General features: G+C 44.1%; 1 protein-coding gene across 4 annotated transcripts; it reads right to left on the bottom strand.

The window, feature by feature from the left end:
• Positions 1-8,847: 8,847 nt before the first annotated feature.
• Positions 8,848-18,709, bottom strand: LOC120682496 (60S ribosomal protein L35-2). 4 transcript variants are annotated; one of them, XM_039964448.1, is made up of 6 exons: positions 16,797-16,801; positions 10,809-10,814; positions 10,734-10,768; positions 10,493-10,628; positions 10,225-10,381; positions 8,848-9,104 (listed from the first exon to the last, which is right to left on the bottom strand). In XM_039964448.1, exons 3-6 carry the CDS (start codon positions 10,735-10,737, stop codon positions 9,030-9,032), a joined length of 372 nt encoding a protein of 123 aa, XP_039820382.1. In that variant the 5' UTR covers positions 10,738-10,768; positions 10,809-10,814; positions 16,797-16,801; the 3' UTR covers positions 8,848-9,029. The 4 variants fall into 4 exon arrangements, with proteins under 4 accessions (XP_039820382.1, XP_039820380.1, XP_039820383.1 ...); XM_039964446.1 differs by lacking the exons at positions 8,848-9,104; positions 10,225-10,381; positions 10,493-10,628; positions 10,734-10,768; positions 10,809-10,814 and adding exons at positions 11,160-11,489; positions 12,054-12,261; positions 15,690-15,794; positions 16,575-16,688 and having other exon boundaries at positions 16,797-17,033; XM_039964449.1 differs by lacking the exons at positions 8,848-9,104; positions 10,225-10,381; positions 10,493-10,628; positions 10,734-10,768; positions 10,809-10,814 and adding exons at positions 13,322-14,521; positions 15,690-15,794; positions 16,575-16,688; positions 18,682-18,709 and having other exon boundaries at positions 16,797-17,033.
• Positions 18,710-22,147: the final 3,438 nt, after the last annotated feature.

Below are 22,147 nucleotides of genomic sequence, written 5' to 3' on the forward strand. Positions count from 1 at the left end.
TTACCTGCCCTCTCCCAAATAAGGTATGTGATCTCTGGAACCCGGGTACTCACGGCTGGAATCACCAACTTCTCTCCTCCACTTTCTTGGAGGAGGCTGTAAATATTATTCAAGCTACTCCAGTGGTAACCTCTGATCGTGATGACCTCCTCAGATGGACACCGGCCAACAATGGTCAATGCACTACCAAATCTGTTTATACTCATCTAGCTAATCAACAGGTACATCAACTTCCTGACCAAGGTTCCAGAAGCATAAGTCAGGATGCTGCCAGCATCCTTGACAAGGTCTAGAAAAGTAAGTCAATTCCTCCCCTCCTCAAAACTTTCGCTTGGAGACTCATTAAACGTGCCATTGCCACGGGTGCAAGAGCGGGTAAATATTCTAAACATATCGACAAGCACTGCTCCTATTGCGGAGCTATTGAAGATGACCAACATCTCTTCCTGAAATGTGCCTTTTCAATTCAGGTTTGGTCCTCTACTGATCCTCCTATACAACCTAACACCTTTCCTCCTGAAATTGATGGCCTCCAGATGTTTCTTTCACTAATGATTACTCCTAATCCCTCTGATGATCTTTTGTTCAAAACTTTATTCATTCTCTGGTACATTTGGAAAGCTCGCAATGATCACAGATTCAATAGGAGAACTTGGACCTCACTCCAGATTCGTCAAGCGGCAAAAGCACATATGCACACACACCTTGAAGCTCTTCAATAAAAAGCAACACCGGCATTTATCCATCGCCCAGGAGATAAGGTTGACCTGACAACCCTCTCCACCAACAACTCAGGTACCTCCATCTCTACTGTAGGCACCAGATGAGGAGAAGCACACAGAGAGGCCACAATCGATGTTCATTCTGACAGGTTCTTGATTCCTTCCCCTACCACTTTGCAAGGATGCCGATGCTACATAGATGCTTCCACACAACCTGACAATACAAACTCTGTTCCCTATCGAGCTGGTCTTGGTATTTTCCTGGTAAACACGCAGGTTCATCCACCACACAGTATCTTCATCAGAGCGGCCTTGCAACAATGCTCCTCTGTTCTGATGGCAGAGGCAGCTGCTCTGGCCCTTGCTGCTCAAATTTCCAACAATCTGTATTTGCATCACATTACCATTCTCTCAGATAATCAGCAATTGGTCCATTTCATGAATGGCCCAGATCTGGACAATCTGCCGGATTGGAGGATTAAGCCTTTAACCCATATGGCTGACATTGCTATACGGTAATCCTCTATAGTGGTGAGAAGACTCAGGCGCTCCCAGAATCAAATGGCGGATCTCCTAGCCAGACAGGCTTTTTCAGATAGGCAGTATGATCATAATCACTATTATGTTGCTTGTGCTTACGAGCCTCATGTGCATGAGTGCCCTCTTCATCCGGCACTCCAGCTTGTAACCATTAACTCTGTAATGGTTCTAACAGCTTCTTCCTGTTAATTAATGGCATTACTTGTCAAAAAAATTTGACTTTTATATATTTTTAGTTTAAAATTATATAAGATTGGAGTTCGGCTATTTTAAAACCTTGTCCTTAGATTATCTAGGCTAAATTTAAGGACTCTTTACCATCCCTAGTTTATACTAAATTTTATATATGGAGAGCGCCAAAACAAGATTAACAATAGACTCGTTATGGAAACTACAAGTAAACCATTTCTATTTGGGCTTTTTTATCCGTGCCATTACAATTTTCGAAGTTCTAAGACATGCCATTGCAATTCACCTAATCTGAAACTTTCTATTATAATTCTTCCCTTCTTTAAACTGCACCATTTTATACGTGCCTGATGCTTTTGAACCCACTTGCAGACATGCATATTTTCGTATGACCCAAAATATCCCTCGGTTGCTTCTCTCCTTCACTCACTAACGCGTGAAGTCCACACGTCAGCTTCTCCTTCAACCTCCTTCTTCCTCCTACTCTCCACCACGCTGCTCATCTCCTTCGACTCCCTCCCCCCCCCCTCGGGAGCTCATCCCCTCGTTGGGAGAGCCTCTCCCCCGTCTTGCCTCGTGCGAGCTAATCGCCGCCGCGCCCTCAGGTGGGCTCGCCGACGCCTCAGCCTCACCTGGCATCGTGCAAGGCTACCACCATTGCGCCCTCGCTTAGCCACGCCGTCCGATCCGCTCCGTCCGAGGTCCACCCTATCCCGCCAGACACCACTCTGGGCTTCCCACGCTACCCGAGCTCCACCCCACCCACGTCACCCTGAGCTCATGGCACCGCCCGAGCTCACCCCACACACGTCGCCCCGAGCTCACCCCGATGTTGGAGGTAGAAGGAAGAAGAAGCACCGGAGGTTGAAGGAGAAGCTGACGTGTTGGTCCCACAAGTGAATGAGTGAAGGAGAGAAGCAATAGAGGGGTATTTTGGGCCATACGAAAATGAGTGGATCTGCGAGTGGGTCCAAGAGCATCAAAGATGTATAAAATGGCACGGTTCAAAGAAGGAAAGAATTGTAATGGCAAGTTTCAAAATAGACGTGAATTGTAATGGCATATCTCAGAACTTCAAAAATTGTAATGGCACGGATCCAAAAAAACCCTTTTATTTAGATGTTATATGAACACAAATATCTCTACTATTCCTAAAGCAGGCAAGATTAATTGGTCCGTCAATCATAATACTAATCGGAACCTAAATAGTTAATACCTCGTGCGGTCACAACTCGGCCCGTACAAGTTGGTGGTATCATGTACGTGGTCGGCAATCTTGCTGAATCATGTATGCATTAGTCTTCTCTGCCGTACCAACACGCATGCATATATTTGCTACTTAGTAATAATCAATGGTATTAAAATTTATCTTTAGAAAAAGATTTATATGAACGATTAGTACACATCATCGCAAACTTCACAGATGAATGTAATTTGGTAACTTTTGACAGATTTATATCCTCATGGACACGACATACTGTTAACTTTTGACATGATGGTACCTGATGTAGTGTGCAATTGTTGTTAGTTGATTTCCTCAGTCCTGCCTACTTTACTAGAAGCTTTCAGTGAGGGCTTCAAGCTCACTGTGATTCTTTCTTTTTCTTTTTTCCATTACCATTGCTCTGTCGTCCGATTTAATCTAACTGAAATCTCAGCAAATTATTATGCTATTTTACTGGTCAGCTCACTATGCCTTTTTTTCCCATTATCATTGCTGATTGTGAACTTGCATTCAGCTATGTAGAATGAGTGCAGTTTTTTAAGCGCACGAATGGACAGGTGCCCACCTAGATTCGCTGTGTTCGCTTGGCTGTGGCTGATGGCTGGTGCTGATTTGTTATGAGAGAACAGTACTGCTAATTGGCTGGTAGCTGGTGGCTGTTGCTGATTTAGTATGAAAGAATAGTACTGCTGCTGTTGAATGGATATATTTTTTTAGAATATGGTTGGATGGATATTTAATGATGGAGATTCATGCTAATGTGCTAATGGAAGCTAACGGCGTGAAATGAGGCAAAAGCATATTCTGACATATGTAATGGGTCGGACTTTCCTACTCACGGATTCACGAGATGTGGTGATTTTCAACGTTTTCTGTTTGGGATTTCTAGCTTCCACATCCTATTCTCATCTCGTCTTCTACCTCCAGCTACTGCTCCATCTCCACTTCCAAGCAGCCCCGTTTTTCACGTCAGGGAAGAGCTGATGGAGCTCGGGAGGAGGATGAGGCTCCTTCCTACACCACCGCTGTTAGAAATAAACCACGTCATGCACGTCATGTCCGTGCATGACGTGTGTCAGGTCGAGTCATCGATGGCGCACGTGTTTGAGCTCGCGTTTGTGTTCATCGTCTGGGTCAAGTCCGTCATGTGTGCGACGAGTACGTGGAGTCCAGGTAGTGTACGTGCTACCTAATCTTGTGCGTGCGTTTAGGTTGAGTCTTAGCTTGCTAGTTGTGCGTGTGTGCGTCCATAGGTTGAGACTAAGATAGTTTGTTAGCATGTGTTAGTCAGAGTCTGTAGAGTAGCAGATACACGTACGAGTTCGTACTCGTGTGTGTGCGATGGCGGCATGGCGTGTGTGTGTGTGCTCGCGTCGTGCGTCCAGATCGGTGGAACATGTCATGTGGCGTGTGCTGGATCGCCCGTTGGAAGCACGGAGGCCCAAATTGGGGAGGGTCGCAAAGGCAGCATGATGGGCACCGCTTGGCTAGCGGATGAGGATGGAGAGCGGTTCTTGCATGGAGTTGGTTGCTCGCGAATAGAAAGAAGTCGGGTCTCCAGGAACGTGCGTGCGTGGGCGCGAGCTCGTCGAAGTGTGGTGGCGTGGGTGTAGTGCCGTCTAGGCCTACAAATAGTCTTGTAATTAATTCTTGTGTTCTCGGTTGAGTCGAGTCCATTTGATCAATAGAACCACCAAAATATAGTCCGTGTGGCGGCCGCGGCGTTTCTCGCCCTCCATCCGTGCGTGAGAGAGCCTTCTCCATCCGTGCGTGAGAGAGAGCGAACAGCAACCGCAACAGCCAGCCACCCTAGGACAGGCCGCGAGCGGTGGAGCCAAGGATTGCAGCTCGCTAGTCCTTGCGCGTACGGCTGCTGGTGCATCTAGTCCAGGTCCGACAAGTGTTGAGCGCAATTAGTGCACACTGCTGCAACTAGTATTGAGCGCGGGACGACAAGATTAGGATTGGCTGCGAACAGCTTACACTACTAAGAAAGGGCGTGTTGTCCCGGGGTGTTCCGGTTGCTACAACCGGGAGCAAAGGGTCGCACGCGATGTGAAAAAAAGTTTACATTCTACGGGAATCGAACCTAAAGCTCTTGTCTAAAGAAGAGGTTTTTTACCATTCCACCTACAGTGCACATATGATTTTTTATGTGATGTTTTTTTCTTTATACTAACCTGTAGAGAGCCCTTTGGTCCGGATTGGTGGCTCCAACCAGGACTAAAGAGTCCTTTAGTCCCGGGTGGTACCACCAACCGGGACCAAAGGGGTAGTCCGGATTTGTGGTACCACCCGGGACTAAAGAGTTGGGTCTTTTCCCCGATTGGAGCTACCAACCAGGATCAAAGAAGGGTCTTCGGTCCGGGTTGGTGGCTGCAACCGAGACAAAAAGCCCTTCCACTCCCCACGTGTCTGGCTAGCCGTTGGACCCAGAACAAAAGGCTCCATTAGTCCCGGGTCCAACAACGGCCGGGATAAATACGAGGATCAAATGCATGTTCTGTAGCATTGTTAGGCTCGAAGCTAAGGAGTTTTATGTGCTAGGCGGATGCACGGAGAGTCTTCGAATTCTCTTGCTAGCACCCTTATCTCAGTTGCAAGATTTGGCAAACAGTTAGTTTTTATTATTGTTGGATTCAATTTGGTAATGAATTTAATATGGATTTGGATTTAGCATGGTACAATACAATCTGGTAAGAATCATTGTGCGCTGGAACTATTTTCTAATCAACTTGCTAGAAGTTGTGCGCAAATGGAAGCGAAACTTTATTTGGCAAATGGGAGTGGAACCATATGATCTGTTATACCTCAAATCAGCCATTCTGACAATTTTTTGTCAGATTGTTGGTGGGTTTGGATTCAAAATTTTTTTTTCTAAGCCTAGATTTGAATCGACAAGGAATATGGGTAAACTAGATTTGGGTACAAAGTATTTCCATGTAAAGTGCTAAAATTTATTTGGACAGAGCCTATTTTGTAGATAAAAATGTTTGAAATCAATTTGAACAGTGTTAGATCGTTGGATGATTTGGTCTGAATTTTTCCAATGCTGGATTGGAATTGGCAAAAGGCTTTTTAAACTGAATTTGGATTGGATATTGTGCAGTCTAGATTGGATTGAGCAAAATAGTTTTTGCAAATAAAATTGAACATGGATGTTTTCCTTTGATAAAATGCTACAAATCAATACTCCCTCCGTCTCAAAATAAATGCAATTTTAGGACCAAGCACGCAAACCAATGCTAGATGTAAAATTATCAAAATGTCTTTTGTCTTTTGCGGTGAGTGGATGAGGTGTTAGTTATCTTTTGTGAGAATATTCCAGAAATTGTCATGTCTTTTATGGTAGGTAGATCAAAGTTATAGTTTTTGTGGGACAAATTTTGAACTCAATATTTGCAATTATTTTGGGATGGAGGGAGTAAAAAGGTATAACTGGACAAGCTTCTTAAGTTGAACAAAATACAACAAAAAAATGCTAGGAATCAGTCTTATCCGGAGCTAATTTTTAGGCAAAATGATAGAAGTCAATTTGGAAATGAGTTGCTTAGCTCGTAATCATAGGATAGAACATTACACGGGAAGAGAGAATAAAACGTACAATAGGACAAAAGATCATGAATGCACTGACCAAAAGAAACTAACGGAGCCTAACGATGCAGGATATCCATATATGTATGGTCATGTAGGCACACGGTATTTTTCGATTTAGAATATATATGTATGGTCAAAATCCACTCAAACTGAGCTTGTTAGATCGGAAATCGGATTGTGCTAACATTTTTAAAACCTATGATAGCAGTTGTTGGAAATTATTCTGCCCATCGACCTTATGCACCGGGCCTCAAAATATTTGAGGGCATTCACTTTGTTCAGTTGGTTTGTTAGCCAGACAGCCAGTAGTGATTTTTCTCTCACACCAAATCAGCACCAGTTACCAATCAGCAGTACTTATCTCTCACAATAAATCAGCACCAACCATCAGCCACATCCAAAACGAACAATAATTGAAGTCCCCATACCCTTGGATGCCAAATAAGTAGTAGTTTTCAATCTTCAGCATTTTAAAATCCAATTTTCTACAATCCAGAATTTGGAGGGGAAACAAATAGACCCTACTTCTGTATGACACATTTAGGGGTTATGAGCATTTTCGACAGTAATCAGCAGTATATTTACATTCTATATATACAAATGTGACAGAAAAGATTGACATTATTGGATTCATCATGAAAGTATTAAAATTTGACTATTTTCATTTAGTTTAATATATTATCATAAATATTGTTTCTAATCAAAGTTGTCCTTTCGAATATTTTTTCAAAGTTTGTCATAATTACTAAACAATATATATTGTCATAATTTTATCAAGTCCTTATCTGTATATTGCCACAAAAGCATGGCAGAGATCGAGCACGATCACGTAAGAGCATCTCCAGCAGTTTGGCAAATCGAGTTGCCATCTTTGATTTTTAGCAAAAACGTTAAAAATACTCCTCCAATATTTTGGCAAAAGACTTGGCAATTTTTGGCAACTTGGGAAAAACCAGCCTCCAGCGCGTAAATATACGCGCGCGGCGCGCGGTTGGCATCGTGGTTTCTAGTCAGGTGGGAGGGTGAAAAAAGAAATAAATAACAGAGGAGGGTTCTTGATTTAAGTTTTCAAGAGGTGGAAGGGCATAAATATAATTTTGTTTCTCTCTCAGGGTTCCTGATGTAAGTTAGAGCATCTCCAGCAGTTTGGCAAATCGAGTTGTCATCTTTGATTTTTGGCAAAAACGTTAAAAATACTCCTCCAACAGTTTGGCAAAAGACTTGGCAATTTTTGGCAACTTGGGAAAAACCAGCCTCTAGCGCGTAAATATACGCGCGCGGCGCGCGGTTGGCATCGTGGTTTCTAGTCAGGTGGGAGGGTGAAAAAAGAAATAAATAACAGAGAAGGGTTCCTGATTTAAGTTTTCAAGAGGTGGAAGGGCATAAATATAATTTTGTTTCTACATCAGGGTTCCTGATGTAAGTTAGATCTGGATTTGGCAAGTGAATTATGCCAAATTGTTGGAGATAAGCTCTTTTTTTACTTGGCATATCTTTTTAGAAGTTGGCAAAATACAAGATATGCCAAGTAAAATATGGCAAACTCTTGGAGATGCTCTTAGATCTGAATTTGACAAGTGAATTATGCCAAACTGTTGGAGATAAGCTCTTTTTTTACTTGGCATATTTTTTTAGAAGTTGGCAAAACACAAGATATGCCAAGTAAAATATGGCAAACTCTTGGAGATGCTCTAATAACACGTCCCAACCGTGTCTGCATTGCATTGCAGAAGCTAGACCCCCTAGTTTTTGCTTATAATTTGTAGTCATGAAACTTGGTTCAAAAAATTTGCCATGAACTTAATGTTTAATCCATAATGAATTTTATGTGGGGACAAATTTTAATATTGACTTTAAGCGCCTATAGGAGTATGTCATTATACACTTAGCACAGATCAGGTTGGCAGGTTGCCAAACTATCACATTCTCCTGCAAGAAGATTATATGAACAGCCAATTTTCAGGGCAGCTAGCTTCTAAAAAAAATCACTTCCAAAAAAACTGTTTACTCGATAACTGGAGGGAGTGGCATCCCTACTTCTAAATACTTGTGTGAGACCACATAAACAAGAAAGGCAGTCGTGTGTCTCTCTCTCTCTCAACTATGCATCTGAGAGCAGTTCTCTTGAAAATTTGATTTTAGTCCGTTCCCTTGTTCACTTTTGGAAAGAACAGTTGGGAGCTTAAGAAAATTTATGATGGTTTGCAAGTGCGAAATTATACCGTAAGTGTATGATAGATGGCGCCAATTTTCATCTCTCGCCATGAGAATCAACACTCAAAACTCTAAACCAGTCATCAATTCGGACCAACCAAATGTGCTGTTACACCAATTCCTAGATCTGAAGAAAGCTGGAGAACAAAAGCAGCGAAGGTCATCATACTAGCATTGGGACCAATCCCGACTGACCGAATCTGTGAGATGCTTGAAATGGTTGGTCACTGCAAGCATTAGTGCATTAGAATGCCCAAGTGCTAGTATAAGCTTAAAACGAACAAGGGATCCAAACAAGCCCCAAATGAGTAATCATCTTCAAAACAGAGATTCAAATATCAAGCTGCAGTAAAGCAGACGAGAATCAAGTGGAAGCAAAACTAACAATAGCCAGCATATGTTACCAAGCAAATAGTACACATTTTCATCACATAGTTGATCAGCTACATTGTACTTAGATGACAATAGATGTGCGATACATCAAATTCTGGTAACTTCTCGGCAAAACTTGACAAGGGTAAAACATGTTCACTTTCACTAATCTAGGCCTTGATAGCATACTTCCTCATGGGGAAATACTTCTCACGCTTCTTCTCCCTCTCGGTCTTCAAAGAGAGCTGGAAGACAAAAAAACACATGTCAACAAACTGAAATTAAATGAACAAAGTAGTTGCCCTACAGATGATGCCGTGCAAATGCGGCTCCATCTTACTGCAAAGAAAATCGATATCTAACTGACCAGATAGTTCAGTGGACATTATAACAATAACTGAAGACCCCATGCATGTAAGCCCACAATAATCAAGAACTTTAGTATCAGTTCAACATGAAAATATCAGTTCCACAATAATCACTGAAGACCCCATGCATGATCGCTACAGGAATTCAAAATTCTTACAGCTAAATTGCCAAAGGAAAGACAACCCTAGGTTGAGCGTACAACCTACTTTATGGAGGCTTTGGACACGTCATTTTGCAGAAACCATACATTGACTAGGACCTATGAGTCTATGACACTATCCAATCGCAAAAGCAACAGAAAACGGTCTTTTTTGCTTACCAATTCACTAAGAACAGGAATTTTAGTTAATACAAGACAGGAAGCCCCAATAATCATATAACCATGTATAGATGTAATGCTAATGCTAGTTTGCCTCCACTCTGAAGCAACCATCTGCTTTTAGACTAGTGTTGAAAGGTAAACATCAGATTTAAGGGTTGAACCTTACAATTGCGCTAAGTTCACACCAAGAAAATATTCAAGCTACCTAGCATTTCACCATATCATACAATTAAAAACATCACATCAGTGCTAGAACAGCAGGAACAAAATCATTTTAAAACTATAATATCACAAATCTAACCACAGTCAATTTGGAGACAGCAGGAACACAACCGTGGAACCAAATCACTGGGAAATAACTAGCAAATACACCACACATAAATTCAGAATGTTGCTTTAACCATGATTCAATCTTTATACAGACTAAACACCAAATTCCCAAACGACACTTGCATCAACATATTTTTGTAAAGGATGTCCGTTCAATCTTTATACAGGGATGACAATTTTTACCTACATTTGCATCATTCAACGATTTCAAGAAACAGCACATCCAGTAATGAGCAACTGAGCTAATCGCACCGCATCAACTTATCCAGATCGAAGTTTCAACAAGGGAGCAAAAAAATACGCGTAGAAGATGCGGGAAGTAGAGGTGGGCACGGCGTGTATACCTGGTGCTTGGTGAGGCGCCTGCGGATGGCGCGGGTCTTCTTGGGGCGGAGGTCGAGCGGGAGCAGCTTCTTTTTCTTGTACGCCTCCCGCAGCGCCGCCTTCTGCTTCTGCGAGATCACGGTGAGCACGCGCGCGATGGAGGTGCGCACCACCTTGCTGCAAGAGAAAAGAAGCAACGGATCCAAGCCTCGGTTTCAGTTCGCCGCGAGCCCGGGGAGATAGAAACAAAGAAGAGGGACGAGGGTCAGGGAGCCATCAAGCACGCACATCTTGGAGAGCTTGTTGGGGGCGCCGCCGGTGACCTTGGCGACGCGGAGGAGGGAGAGCTCCGACTTGAACTCCTTGAGCTGCGCCTGCAGCTCCGCCTTGTTCTTCCCCCGCAGCTCGTGCACCTTGATCCGGGCTGCCATCGGTAGAACGAAAGGTCAGATCCGGCAGGGACCGCGCGACCAGGAACGGCATGGAACTCGCGACCAGGGACGCCGTCGAGCATCGCGAAGGTGCTTACCCATGGCGATTAGCGAGCCGGGCTTCCGGCGGCGGGTGAGGGGATGAAAAATGGAGGTCGAAGCGGGTAGGGAGGCGGCGGCTTGCGGCTTATATATGTGGGTGCTAAAACCCCGTGGGAGCGAGGAAACCCTAGGCCTGTTTGGTGGGCTCTTGGGCCGAGACAAATGGGCCGTTACTAATACGCAGGTCCTCCACAAAAATATTTAGACCTTTTTCTTTCCTCGATACAGTGATTTGGGCACAATGACAAATGTGTAGCCGATTGATCAACAAAGATTATCTTCTGTCAGCACACTGCACAAGCTTAAAAAATTCACATTTCCCTGTTCTGGTGATCATTTTAAAATTCACAAAATTACGTATCTGGGATTTCGGAGATGAAAATATATAAATTCAAAAAAATCATTTTGAAGATTAACGGATATCGTTCACATTTGTGCTGAAAAATTACATATAAAAAAAGTTTTATACAGTGCGTTTTCTCATTCTATGTGCAAATCCACTCAAAAAGAAAAAGGTGGAAGCCGCACAAGGATTAACGGAGTACAAGCATTTGCAAGATGTTTTTGGCCGTCCAAACCTGGAAGTACATCCCCATTCCTCAAACGCCCAAAGTACAGGAAAAGGAAAAATACAGATCTTCTCTATGGTTCCAGAGACAAAAAAAGATATAGCGCCTATGTGGTTCTCCAAAATGCAGTGTATCTAGGGATCCTCCTTGTCAAGTTTACCCAGTGCTCGCTGAGCAAACAACCCATGTATTCAAATCGTCTAGTCGAACCTAGTTGCCATGGGACCGATCAGACGACTAGTCGCGATTAGTCGTCGATCAGGCCGATTAGTTGAGCTTAGTCGGTCCTAGTCATCTGCCTAGTCGTCCTATGTGTCCCAGGACCGATATGATATATGTACTACATATTACTTAATAAAAAGCAAGTATGAAGGCAACAATAATGGTCAATTTTTCACTTATTTGTGAGAGATGATTTGTAAACTGTCCAGAACTCTGTATTCCTGTCCCATAGTCCATATTCCTAGTCCATATTTCTGTCTCTCAGCCTCTATATACCAAAAACCTAATGGGCCACCTTGCCAGGCCATCACCGGCCGAGGCCCACAACTCAAACAGCCCACAAAACAATCTCAAGTCTAATCTTTTCCAACCTGATCATGCGACTAATCGCGACTAGTCGACGACTAGTCGGATGACTAGAAAACTAGTCACCCAGACCTACTCGGTGTCCCTTATCGGGGTCACCGGACCGATAAGTCCGACTAATCGCGATTAGTCGGACGACTAGATAACATGGCAAACAACTTCTCGTCTCGAGCTTTTTTCTTAGCCAAAGCTTCCTCATCCAACACTTGGATCGGTGACCACTCAGGTAGTGTAAACCAGTCTTTCCTTCCAGAGAATTGTTCTTTCCATGCATGCCACTCAGGGGCCAGCTTCAGCGCAGCATAATCCAACGCGGTACCAGCAGCTGCAAAGGTGACTGCATATTTCACTGCTCCGAAGTGTCCACCTGCAGTCACAGAAGGACGAAAGAATCATTTTCAGCAACTCTATCAATAGATGCTGAGGGATCCCATTTAGAAAATGAGATTCAAAGGAGCCAGTGCATTTCTACATCAGCAATTCAAAAGCAAATTCTCTTTTGGAACATTGAAATCTAAAACTGGGAAACACTGAAACTTCTGGAATAAGCACATACCATGGTTTTTAAGGCGTCGACTAGGCGTCGCCTAGTCGTCGCCTAGTCGTCCAGGCGGAAAAAAAATCGCGGCGTCCAAGGCGCCATGAATCTTGTGCGTATGTGTCGGTACCCCAGGACTGGGGTACTCCCTCTTGCTGTGTCTAGGTAAGAGCCTTGTAGTTATCCTTAACTACGTCCAGCAGCCGGACACCTGCGGTCCGGAGCCCGGTTCGCCCGACAACGGTCCCGGACCCGTCCCCTGCTTAGTTCCGGGAGCACCACGTGTTCCCGGAAGAAGCAGGCGCTCAGCCCGAACAGCCGGAGGCTCCGGACCTCCCATGGAGGTCCGGATCCCCAGGGAATCCCGGACCCCCCATGGAGGTCCGGATCCCCAGGGAATCCCGGACCCCCAATGGGGTCCCGGACCCCTGTATAGTAACCGGACCCCTCACCAAGGGAAGGAATCGACACCCCGCCTCGGGGTGGTCCGGAGCCGCCACGTGTCTGCAAGCACAGACACGTATATAAGGCCGCTTGGTCTCCATATTAAGGCTCACCTACCACTACATTCATTGCGATAGGAGGACGTCCGCATTGATGTAGCAGAAGCCGAGGCGATTCTTTGACCAGGGGGCACTATTGATCGCGTATTACCAAGATGCATAGTGGAGCTGCTGGCGCCGCCCACACCGCGCCTGCCAGTCTGCAATAACAGATGGATACGACGGCTCGGCTTCACCCATTATGACGCCTACATAATAGCCTCAACAGGTCACGCCGCAAGCTACGTTCCCCCAACGGGCACCTTGCTGACGGGACAAGAGAAGACCTCCCTTCGTCAGAGGGTCAGCAAAGCATGGAAGCATATCGGAGGAAAGATTCGCAACCACTGTAGCCATTTAATTACTCTGCGCAGTACGCTGCACAGTCACGTTGGGCCCACCTGTCGGGGCATCAACGTCCTATGTATCCGCACCCCTTGGTCATATAAAAGGGGGGCGTTCGCTAGAAGAAAACTCAGGCTGGCAAAAAGCCAAGACCCGGCTGAGGATAGGTTCATACACAACCAAGATCAATACCTCTCCCAGTGGATGTAGGGTATTACGCTCCGGCGGCCCGAACCACTCTAGATCGTGTGTTCTTATGTGCTTGACTCAGAGCTAGATTAGCCCAATCGCCTAGTACCTTCCCGAGTACTCCTTCTCTGGGAATAGGCGGGTGCGTTCCGCCACCCGGCTATGGGTACCCCAGAAATCCCACGACAGTATGGCATCCGGAGTCGTCGCCTAGGCGGGCATGGTGTCGATTTTCAGAAAGTCGGGCGCCGCACGGCGATTTGACGAGGGACGCGCGCGGGTGAAAACGAGTGGGCGCGCGAGAGAGATGCGCGCGCGGGGAATCGGGAGAGTCGGGGCGTGCGGGTGAAATCCGTGCGCCTAACTTCCCGCCAGCAGGATTAAGAACGAGAGAAGGGAAGAAGAGGGCGCAGGCCCGCCGGCACCTGGAAGACAGAGGGAGGGCGGATTCAGAGAGAGGGAAGGAGAAAGGGTTGCCGCACCTGGAATCCTCACCGGCGGCGCGTGGCCTCAGCCCAGGTGCGCCCGCACCTTGGTCTGGCGGCTCCCATCCCTTCTGCTGCAACCAATCCAGTCCGCCCACATCTAGATCCAGGTGCTCGTCGACTCGTTCCCCTTCTGCTCTGTCTTCCGCTCCGCCTCCTTGTCCTCCCGGTCTGCTCACAGTGCACATACCTCTTCCTCTCCATTCCTCTGCTCTGCTCTGTTCTGCTCTGCTTCCTGCTTGGACATACTCTGCTCTGCTCTGTTCTGCTGTGCTTCTTGCGTTAGGAGGCAAACAACATTGGCTGCTCTGCTCCACTGCATCTATTATGATTGATTCATGTGATTGCATCTTACTGCATTTTGCTTAGTTTTGCTACTTGCTACTCTCGGTTTCAGACTTGACAGCAACAAGGTAGGTTTATGCACTTCATCCTAGATTATGATATATAGTATGGCGTCGCCTCGCCGCGCGCCTTACTCGCCTAGGCGTCCGGAAGGGGGTGGGTCGCCACGCTTCGCCTTACCACCTTAAAAACCATGGCACATACATAAGTTTAGATAGAGCTCCAATCATCTGTCACTGAAAATAATAGGTGACAAAATACCAACACATGAGAGCAGATTCTGTTGCAATCCTTCAACTTCCAGAATACAGATAAAATTGGAAGAATATTTCGAAATTCAGCTGATTGCTAAATAGTGGAGGAATTGGGTTTTAGCAAGTTCAGAACAAGAATGCTAACAAGTAATAAAGTTAAAGTAGGCAGATTGACAGTGACCAATAAAGACGAGCCATTGCAACAGCATTGTTATCATACACTAATATTTAACTTAAAACCAGGAAGTCACACTGGATTGGAATTCAACAAAAAAATTACTGTGGTCCCAAATCAAGGCCAATCCTTACCGAACCGTGCCTAAGCATGACCAATTCAAAATCTTCCCTGTGTGTAGTATACCATCTACTTACTAGTATCTCACATCCTGTAAGCTATGGATAAGATATCCCCATACGAAATTATTGAAAGTTATCAGGATTAGTCATGGCTGGCTGTTGCCTCCTTACCCACGAATTGGGACTCAAGTAGATGTAAACTAAATACTAGTCAATTATGCACCTTACTGAGCATTTGAGGACACTTAAATTTGGTAATAGCAGCCTTAAGGGTACACATGCACCCCACATTAACATATATGTACACATGCCCATGATGTATGATGTGAGCATGCTTCTTTCTATTTCTACAACCTTCCTTGAACTAGAGAATCCAGTGCTACAACTTTCACCCTGTTCAGATGGGTAGAAACGGTTGGCTGGGCTGCCTCCACCGGCTGGGCTTGCTGGCAGCCGCCCTTTCCAGCTGGAACTGTGCCTACCAGCTGGAACAGTGCCCAACCACCAGCCCAGCCATCCGAACGGGCTGTCTGTTTTGGTCACCTATGAATATGCACAGTTAAGTTAAGCTTAAAATATTGTTTAGCTACACCTGAATTTTTTAAAAAAGAACTGACCATTATGAAAGACCATTATCTCAATAACTTTGACAAGTGGTTTAGACTGTAAAGTTTGTCCCCACTATCCAGACAAACCTAAGTGACATGGTTAACTGAGCAATACTAGAAATACTTCTCACTGTAACACTTGGTCTGGAAAACTTTCAAGTATGAAGGATGGTTTTTGATCTAGTAATCAACCTTGTATTCGACCGAGAACAGCTCCACTTGCTAGCCCACCAACAACAGAATTCATGGGATCATCGGGTGTTGTGGCTCGAGCATCTCTTGCGAGTTCACGTGCTCCTGGAAGGCAACAAACATAAATGTTTTACTGAAAGATGTCACATCTACCCATGAAAATTGCAACTGCATACTCCTCTTTTATCTTGATCAATGGATCAACTGTTAGCTTCCTTTTTCTGAAAACTGAAACCATCATATAAAACATTTGGGCCTTAAATGTCTTGTTTGTTTGTTTTTTTGAGGGGCTTTTACTGTCTTCTTAAAAAAGATAGGCATGCTTAACTCCATTTTCTATGCCCCTGTGATGACAATAAATGCAAATAGATGAAAGGTTGTTCTTGTGACAAGACTGAATGCCATACATAAAACGTAGCTTGAGGCAAGCCTGTGCCAGACAAACCATAGACCATTACATAGCATAAAAACTACAGCTACCTCAGAAATTTACAAGTTACCATGCCTGGTAAGTTACCAGGCATTTCCCTACTTCTGTCATTTTGAGCAAACACACACCAGTCAACTTAACTTTCACTAATCTAGATCTGCCAAAGTTCCCACAACTGACATCCAAGAGCCTGCAGGCACTGTAAATGTCCATAATAGTCTTAACCATAACTACCACAACTTCTTCAAGAGATGTTGAAGTGGAAAATTTCTCCGGTTATCCCTCCCACACAAGGAAGCATAAAATCATGTGAAGAAATTCTACTACACATACGCAATGAAATTGTAGTGCTTAACTTACAATGACAAAAAAACTGATCTTGGCTCATACCAGAACCGACTGAACAAATTAATTCTGTGTATAAGTCGCAAGCCTTGCAAGAACAGAGACCTCACCTCCGTAGCACCCGGCGACGATGGCAAGGTTAGCGGCGTAGGTGACAGCAGCGCGGGCGGCGCCAAGGCGCGCCCGGTGCCGCGACAGCAGCCCGAACGCTGCTCCGACCACCCCTGCACAGCCAACCAAACCGACAAGACCCGCCGGATCAGGGACGCCTGCCCAGGCTAGCACCAGCTCCAAGAAAACGTAAAAGAGGGTTGGGACGGGGGGCGGCTCACCGGCGGCGGCGACCGGGATGATGATCCGCTCCCTCCGGTCCTCGGAGAACGGCGAAGTTGCCTCCGGAGTCGTTGCGCCGGCGGAAGCAGCCATCCGCGCGATGGCGGCGCCGGCGGTGGTGCCTCGCGGTGACGGAGCACACGGCTTGAGTGAGTGGAGAGGTTCGGGCTTCAACGACTTGGTCGTTCCGGCGAGGGCCTGCTTGCGTGATTCAGCCCGTTGGTCTCGGCCAATACCTCATGCGTCTTTTTTATTTTTATATTTTTCAAAAATATTTTTTACAGAAATATATTTTCAATTTCACAATTTAAAGTTTTATACCCCTACCGCCCTCCAGGGAGGCGACAGGGGCCTGCCGCCCTGCACGAGGGCGATAGGGACTTATATGTAAATAAAAAAAATTATTTGCGCGGAGGCCCTTGGCGGGAGCCTGCCGCCCCCTTGCCGGTCTGCAGGCCCCCTGCCGCCCGGCAGGGGGGCGGCAGGCTCCCCCACATTGTATAAAGGCTTCTCTCCCCCCTCCCCCCTCATTTGCTTCCCACGACATCCAGAGAGCGGGAGGGAGAGAGGAGGGGTGAGGGAGGCAGCTGTAACGGCGAAGTCCTGCCGGATTTTGGATCCTAACCGCAGGTAATAAATATTTCTCAACTTTCTCGATCTAAATTTTTTGTATGTTTAATTCTATAATTAGTGTATGCAGCAGTAATGATATTTTAGCGATTTAGGTAATGTTTTTAATATAATTTAAGTAGAATTAAGATTAGTTTTTAGAAAAACCAATTAGGTTTACCAACTAATTTTGTGGTACTGATTAGTTGTTTAATACGATAAAAAATTTCGAGAAATAGTCAGAAATTGTAGAAAATGCTAGAAAAGTATATGAAACATTCAGATAAATTGTAGAAAATGCAGAAAAATTTAGAAAATGTTAGAAAAAAATATTTATTAAAATATATTGTAAAAAAATTGTAGGAAATGCAAGAAAATGTTAGAAAAATTTATGAAAATTTAAGATAAATTGTAGAAAAATACAGAAAAATTGTAGAAAATGCAGAAAAATTATATTTTTTTTGTGTTAGGTATGGCCGAAGATACGCTAGCTCTACTTGACGGAGTCATAGACTCGTCGCACCGGTCCTTCCTTGCAGTGGTTCAGCGCGTGAAACTTAACGTGCTGCATCCACGTCCACCAGCAGAGTTTATTCCTGTTGACCCACGATGGGTGCCCAGGTGATATGTCGTCGGATTATGTTTCTAAGAACACGTTTGTTTCGTATACGTTTCGTACATAATGTACTTACCTTTGATCGTTCAATTTTTCAGGTTGAGTGAGGCTGGTCTTCTTACTATAGATCGTCTTGCTGAGAGTGGTTCAGTAAAGCTGGACAGGTCCCTACTGACGGCTCTGGTTGATAGATGGAGGCCTTAGACAAACACCTTCCACCTCCCTTGTGGGGAGATGACACCGACCCTACAGGATGTTGCGATGCTACTGGGTCTTCCTACAGGACGTTACTTTTCATATTCATGTTCTTTATTAATAGTTTTTATTTGTATCCATATCTAAAACACATCTAATGGGCCACTGCAATTTTGCGGGGGAGCCTGCCGCCCCCCTGCCGAGCGGCAAGCCCCCTGCCGCCCAGTGGAGTGGCGGCAGGGGGCCTGCCGCCCGGCAGGGGGCGGCAGGCTCCCGCTAAGGGCCTCCGCGCAAATAAATTTTTTTTATTTACATATAAGTCCCTACCGCCCTCCTGCGGGGCGGCAGGCCCCGTGCCGCCCCCTGGAGGGCGGTAGGGGTATAAAACTGTAAATTGTGAAATTGAAAATATATTTCTGTAAAAAATATTTTTGAAAAATATAAAAATAAAAAAGACGCAATACCTCATGGGCTGGGCAAGGAGGCCTGTCGGCCACTTGAACCTAGGGTGGTAAGGAGTCTTATATAAAATTTAATTTAGATAATTCAAAAATCGGACTCTAAAAATATAAAGCTCTAATTTTATATTATTTTAAATTAAAAATATATTAAGATCAAATTGGATTGTGAAGAAACTATTAGAACCATGATCCTTACCACCTATTACACCAGCCTCAAAAATTAGAAGCCAAAACATCCTCTAGAAATGGTAAACATAAAGTTCCCCTGATATCTTAGAAGTTGTTTTTTTAGAAATATATTTAAAATTCATATTCAAAGTTAAACTTTAAAATTAAAGCTTTAAATAGGCAAAAAAAAATAGAACGACCTAACTTCAAAGATAGAGAAATTTTACAATGATTGAAAAAAATAGGAGCCGTTCATCTGGTAAAATTCTACGATGGTGAAAGTAGGAAGTATCCAGAAGTACCTAAGATAAAGTACCTGATACTTCCAAAATATAGGACTAAGTACCAAAAAATGGGATCGAATACTATTTTAATTAAATTTTTAAATAATTTCCATAGATCAACGGCTAGAAAAAAATGAAAGGTAAAAGTACCTGAAAGTACTCTTTAGTACTTTACGATCATCGTAAAAGAGCTCTCAAAGATAAACATCTCATATACTATTCACGCTAGGTGTTGCGAGTCAGCTTGTTTTGCCTCTTTCAAAGCAAACGTCACATGAAATATAGTTGAAGACTCTAAATATATTTACCCACACTACTACAGAACAGGCCTTTATTTCAGGCCATTTGTCCCGGCTGCCTTTGGGCCCGGGACAATAGGTGGCTTTTATCCCGGGTCCAATAGCTAGCCGGGTCAGCGGGGTGGACAGGGGCTTTTTGTCCCGGTTGGAGGCACCAACCGGGACAAAACTCCATGTTCCCCTTATCCCCTTCCCTCTCCCCCCGCCCAAGCCATTCAGCTCACTTGTTCTTGCTGTTCTTCGCTCGGGAGAGGGGAGTTCTTGCTCATTTCTTCCCCACATTTTTGAAGATCTTTGATTTCCCCGTTCATCCATCGGCGCTAAAGGTTTGGGGCTTATTTTTCTCTTCTTCCTTGGCTTGTGTAGCTCATTTCATGCTTTAGAAATAGAGAAAATGTGTAGCTAGATCATTTCTTGGACATTTAGATTGTATATGTAGGTGTGATTTTCTTTTAGATTTAGATGAGTATGTGGATAGTAGAAATTTTTAGAATGAGTGTAGACACTTCATGTGATTTACTTGTATATATGACCATATTGTGGATAGTTGATTTTTGTATTAATGAATGAATTAATTAAATGAGTATATTAGAATTTTTTGTATTATGAATGAATTATTTTGACACTCTAGTGATGTATTCGTTCATGCTCACACTAAAACCATCTAGAAGCTTAAAAATCTTTATTTCGAAACAAGTATACGTCATTAATCTCCATTCAACGGTGGTGGCACTACATTTCGGAGATACACGATGCGTTATAAGGACATCACCAATGGGCTGGTCACAACACCAGCACTTGCGGTTAATACGAACACAGCATTTGGCACAGTCAGTGTGGCCGTTGTTGCACTGAGAGCATATCAACGAGCATGCTGCCTGTAACAAGTGTTGTGTTCCTATCAACCGTAAATGTTGGTGTTGAGACAGGCCTATTGGTGACATACTTGTACAGCACCGTGTCCCCCCGAAAGGCAGTGTCATCACCGCAGGGTCGAGGTTACCAACATATACATTTTCTAAAATAAAGTTTTTTTTTCTTCTAGAGGGTTTCTGGATATTGAAAAGAGTGTTCTCCTGGAACCGATGGGTGTCAAAATAATTAGGAGTTATAGAGATTTCTTTCAATTAATTAGAGATTTCATCTTTTTTATATGTTTTCATTGTTATTTGCAAGAGTAAATAATGTGATCATTGTAATTGTAATAGTAAATAATATTTTCATTGTAATTGTAAGAATTTATAATTTTGTGAAAAATAAAAGTGTTTTCCAGTAAAATATGGCATCAGCAGTTGGAGGGAGTGGCGGTGGTGGGGGTGATCGTTGTTCTTTTGGAGAGAAGGGCACAACTCCTGTAGGTCATCGGTGCAAGAAACCTATCGCTTTTCATAGGGCAGCGCTCCGTTATTTGGAAAAAGAATGTGTGGCAAGGGGCGAGGAACCTCCGTTTGATCTTGAGGATTTGTTGCGGCGTTACGGTTCGTCACCACCAAATTCGGAGGTTTCATCTCCGCCATCTTCTTCTGCGCTAGTAAGAAATCTGTCAAAGCATTTTGCTTTCCCACGTAAGGACGGTTGAAAACCTATGTGTTGTTGTGCGAATTTTTAAGTTGCATGTTGAGTACTCCTTTGTTAAATTTTGTAATTGATTAAGTACTCCTTTAATTAATCATGATGTATGATGGATATTGCATATCTTTTAATTATTCATGTTATGTTACATTTTATTTATTTTAGGTTTGATATATTTTATTTATTCGATATGTGTAAAGAATTCAAATCGATTTATTTAAAATGCAGATGGACCGGCAATGGATGTACAATGCTGACCGACGTTCGAACGAATTTATTGAAGGCATGCATTATTTTTTGTCTGTGGCTGAGGCAAACTAGCAGAATGGTTTTATGTGCTGCCCGTGTGTTCATTGCAACAATAACAAGGATTACTTTCATGGAGAAATATATTTGTTGGACGAAGCACGGAGAACAGGGGGTTACTATGGAAGACAATGAAGAAGAAGATTTTGACGACCACTTTCCCGGGAATGCTGGATTCGGTGCATTCGATGACGATATTCCCATAGAAGAGTCCGAAGTAGATGTAGCAGAAGATGATCCCAGCGACGATCTAGGGCAGGCACTGCACAATGTGCGGACAGACTGTGAGAGTGAAACGGAGAGGTTGAAGTTCCAGAAGTTGTTGGAGGACCACCGTAAGTTGTTGTACCCAGATTGTGAAAATGGATTGAAAAAGCTTGGCACCATCTTGGAGTTGCTGCAATGGAAGGCGACAAATGGTGTATCCGACAAGGGATTTGGTGAATTACTGAAACTTGTTAAAAAAATACTTCCTAAGGACACGAATTGCCTACCACAAAGTATGAAGCCAAACAACTTGTTTGCCCTCTAGGATTGGAAGTGCAAAAGATACATGCGTGCCCCAACGACTGCATCCTCTACCGAGGCGAGTACGAGAATTTGGATGCATGTCCCGTATGCAGTGCATTGCGTTACAAGATCAGAAAAGATGATCCTGGCGATGTCGAGGGGGAGCGTCCCCGGAAGAGAGTTCCCGCGAAGGTCATGTGGTATTCGCCTATAATACCACGGTTGAAGCGTCTGTTTAGAAATAAAGATAATGCTAAGTTGATGCGATGGCACAAAGAGGAACGCAAGCAAGACTCGATGTTGAGACACCACGCTGATGGGTCGCAGTGG

Source organism: Panicum virgatum, chromosome 7N, assembly GCF_016808335.1.
Source record: "Panicum virgatum strain AP13 chromosome 7N, P.virgatum_v5, whole genome shotgun sequence".
Classification (NCBI taxonomy): domain Eukaryota; kingdom Viridiplantae; phylum Streptophyta; class Magnoliopsida; order Poales; family Poaceae; genus Panicum; species Panicum virgatum.

Excerpts from the sequence above, each read along its gene's own strand:
- LOC120682496 (XM_039964446.1), bottom strand. The coding sequence starts at position 16,890 with ATGGCTGCTTCCGCCGGCGCAACGACTCCGGAGGCAACTTCGCCGTTC. Across the intron at positions 15,795-16,574 it reads CGTCGCCGGGTGCTACGGAG|GAGCACGTGAACTCGCAAGA; the intron begins GTGAGGTCTCTG and ends GTTGCCTTCCAG. Across the intron at positions 11,490-12,053 it reads AAAAAAGCTCGAGACGAGAA|GTTGTTTGCTCAGCGAGCAC; the intron begins GTTGTTTGCCAT and ends TTGAATACATGG.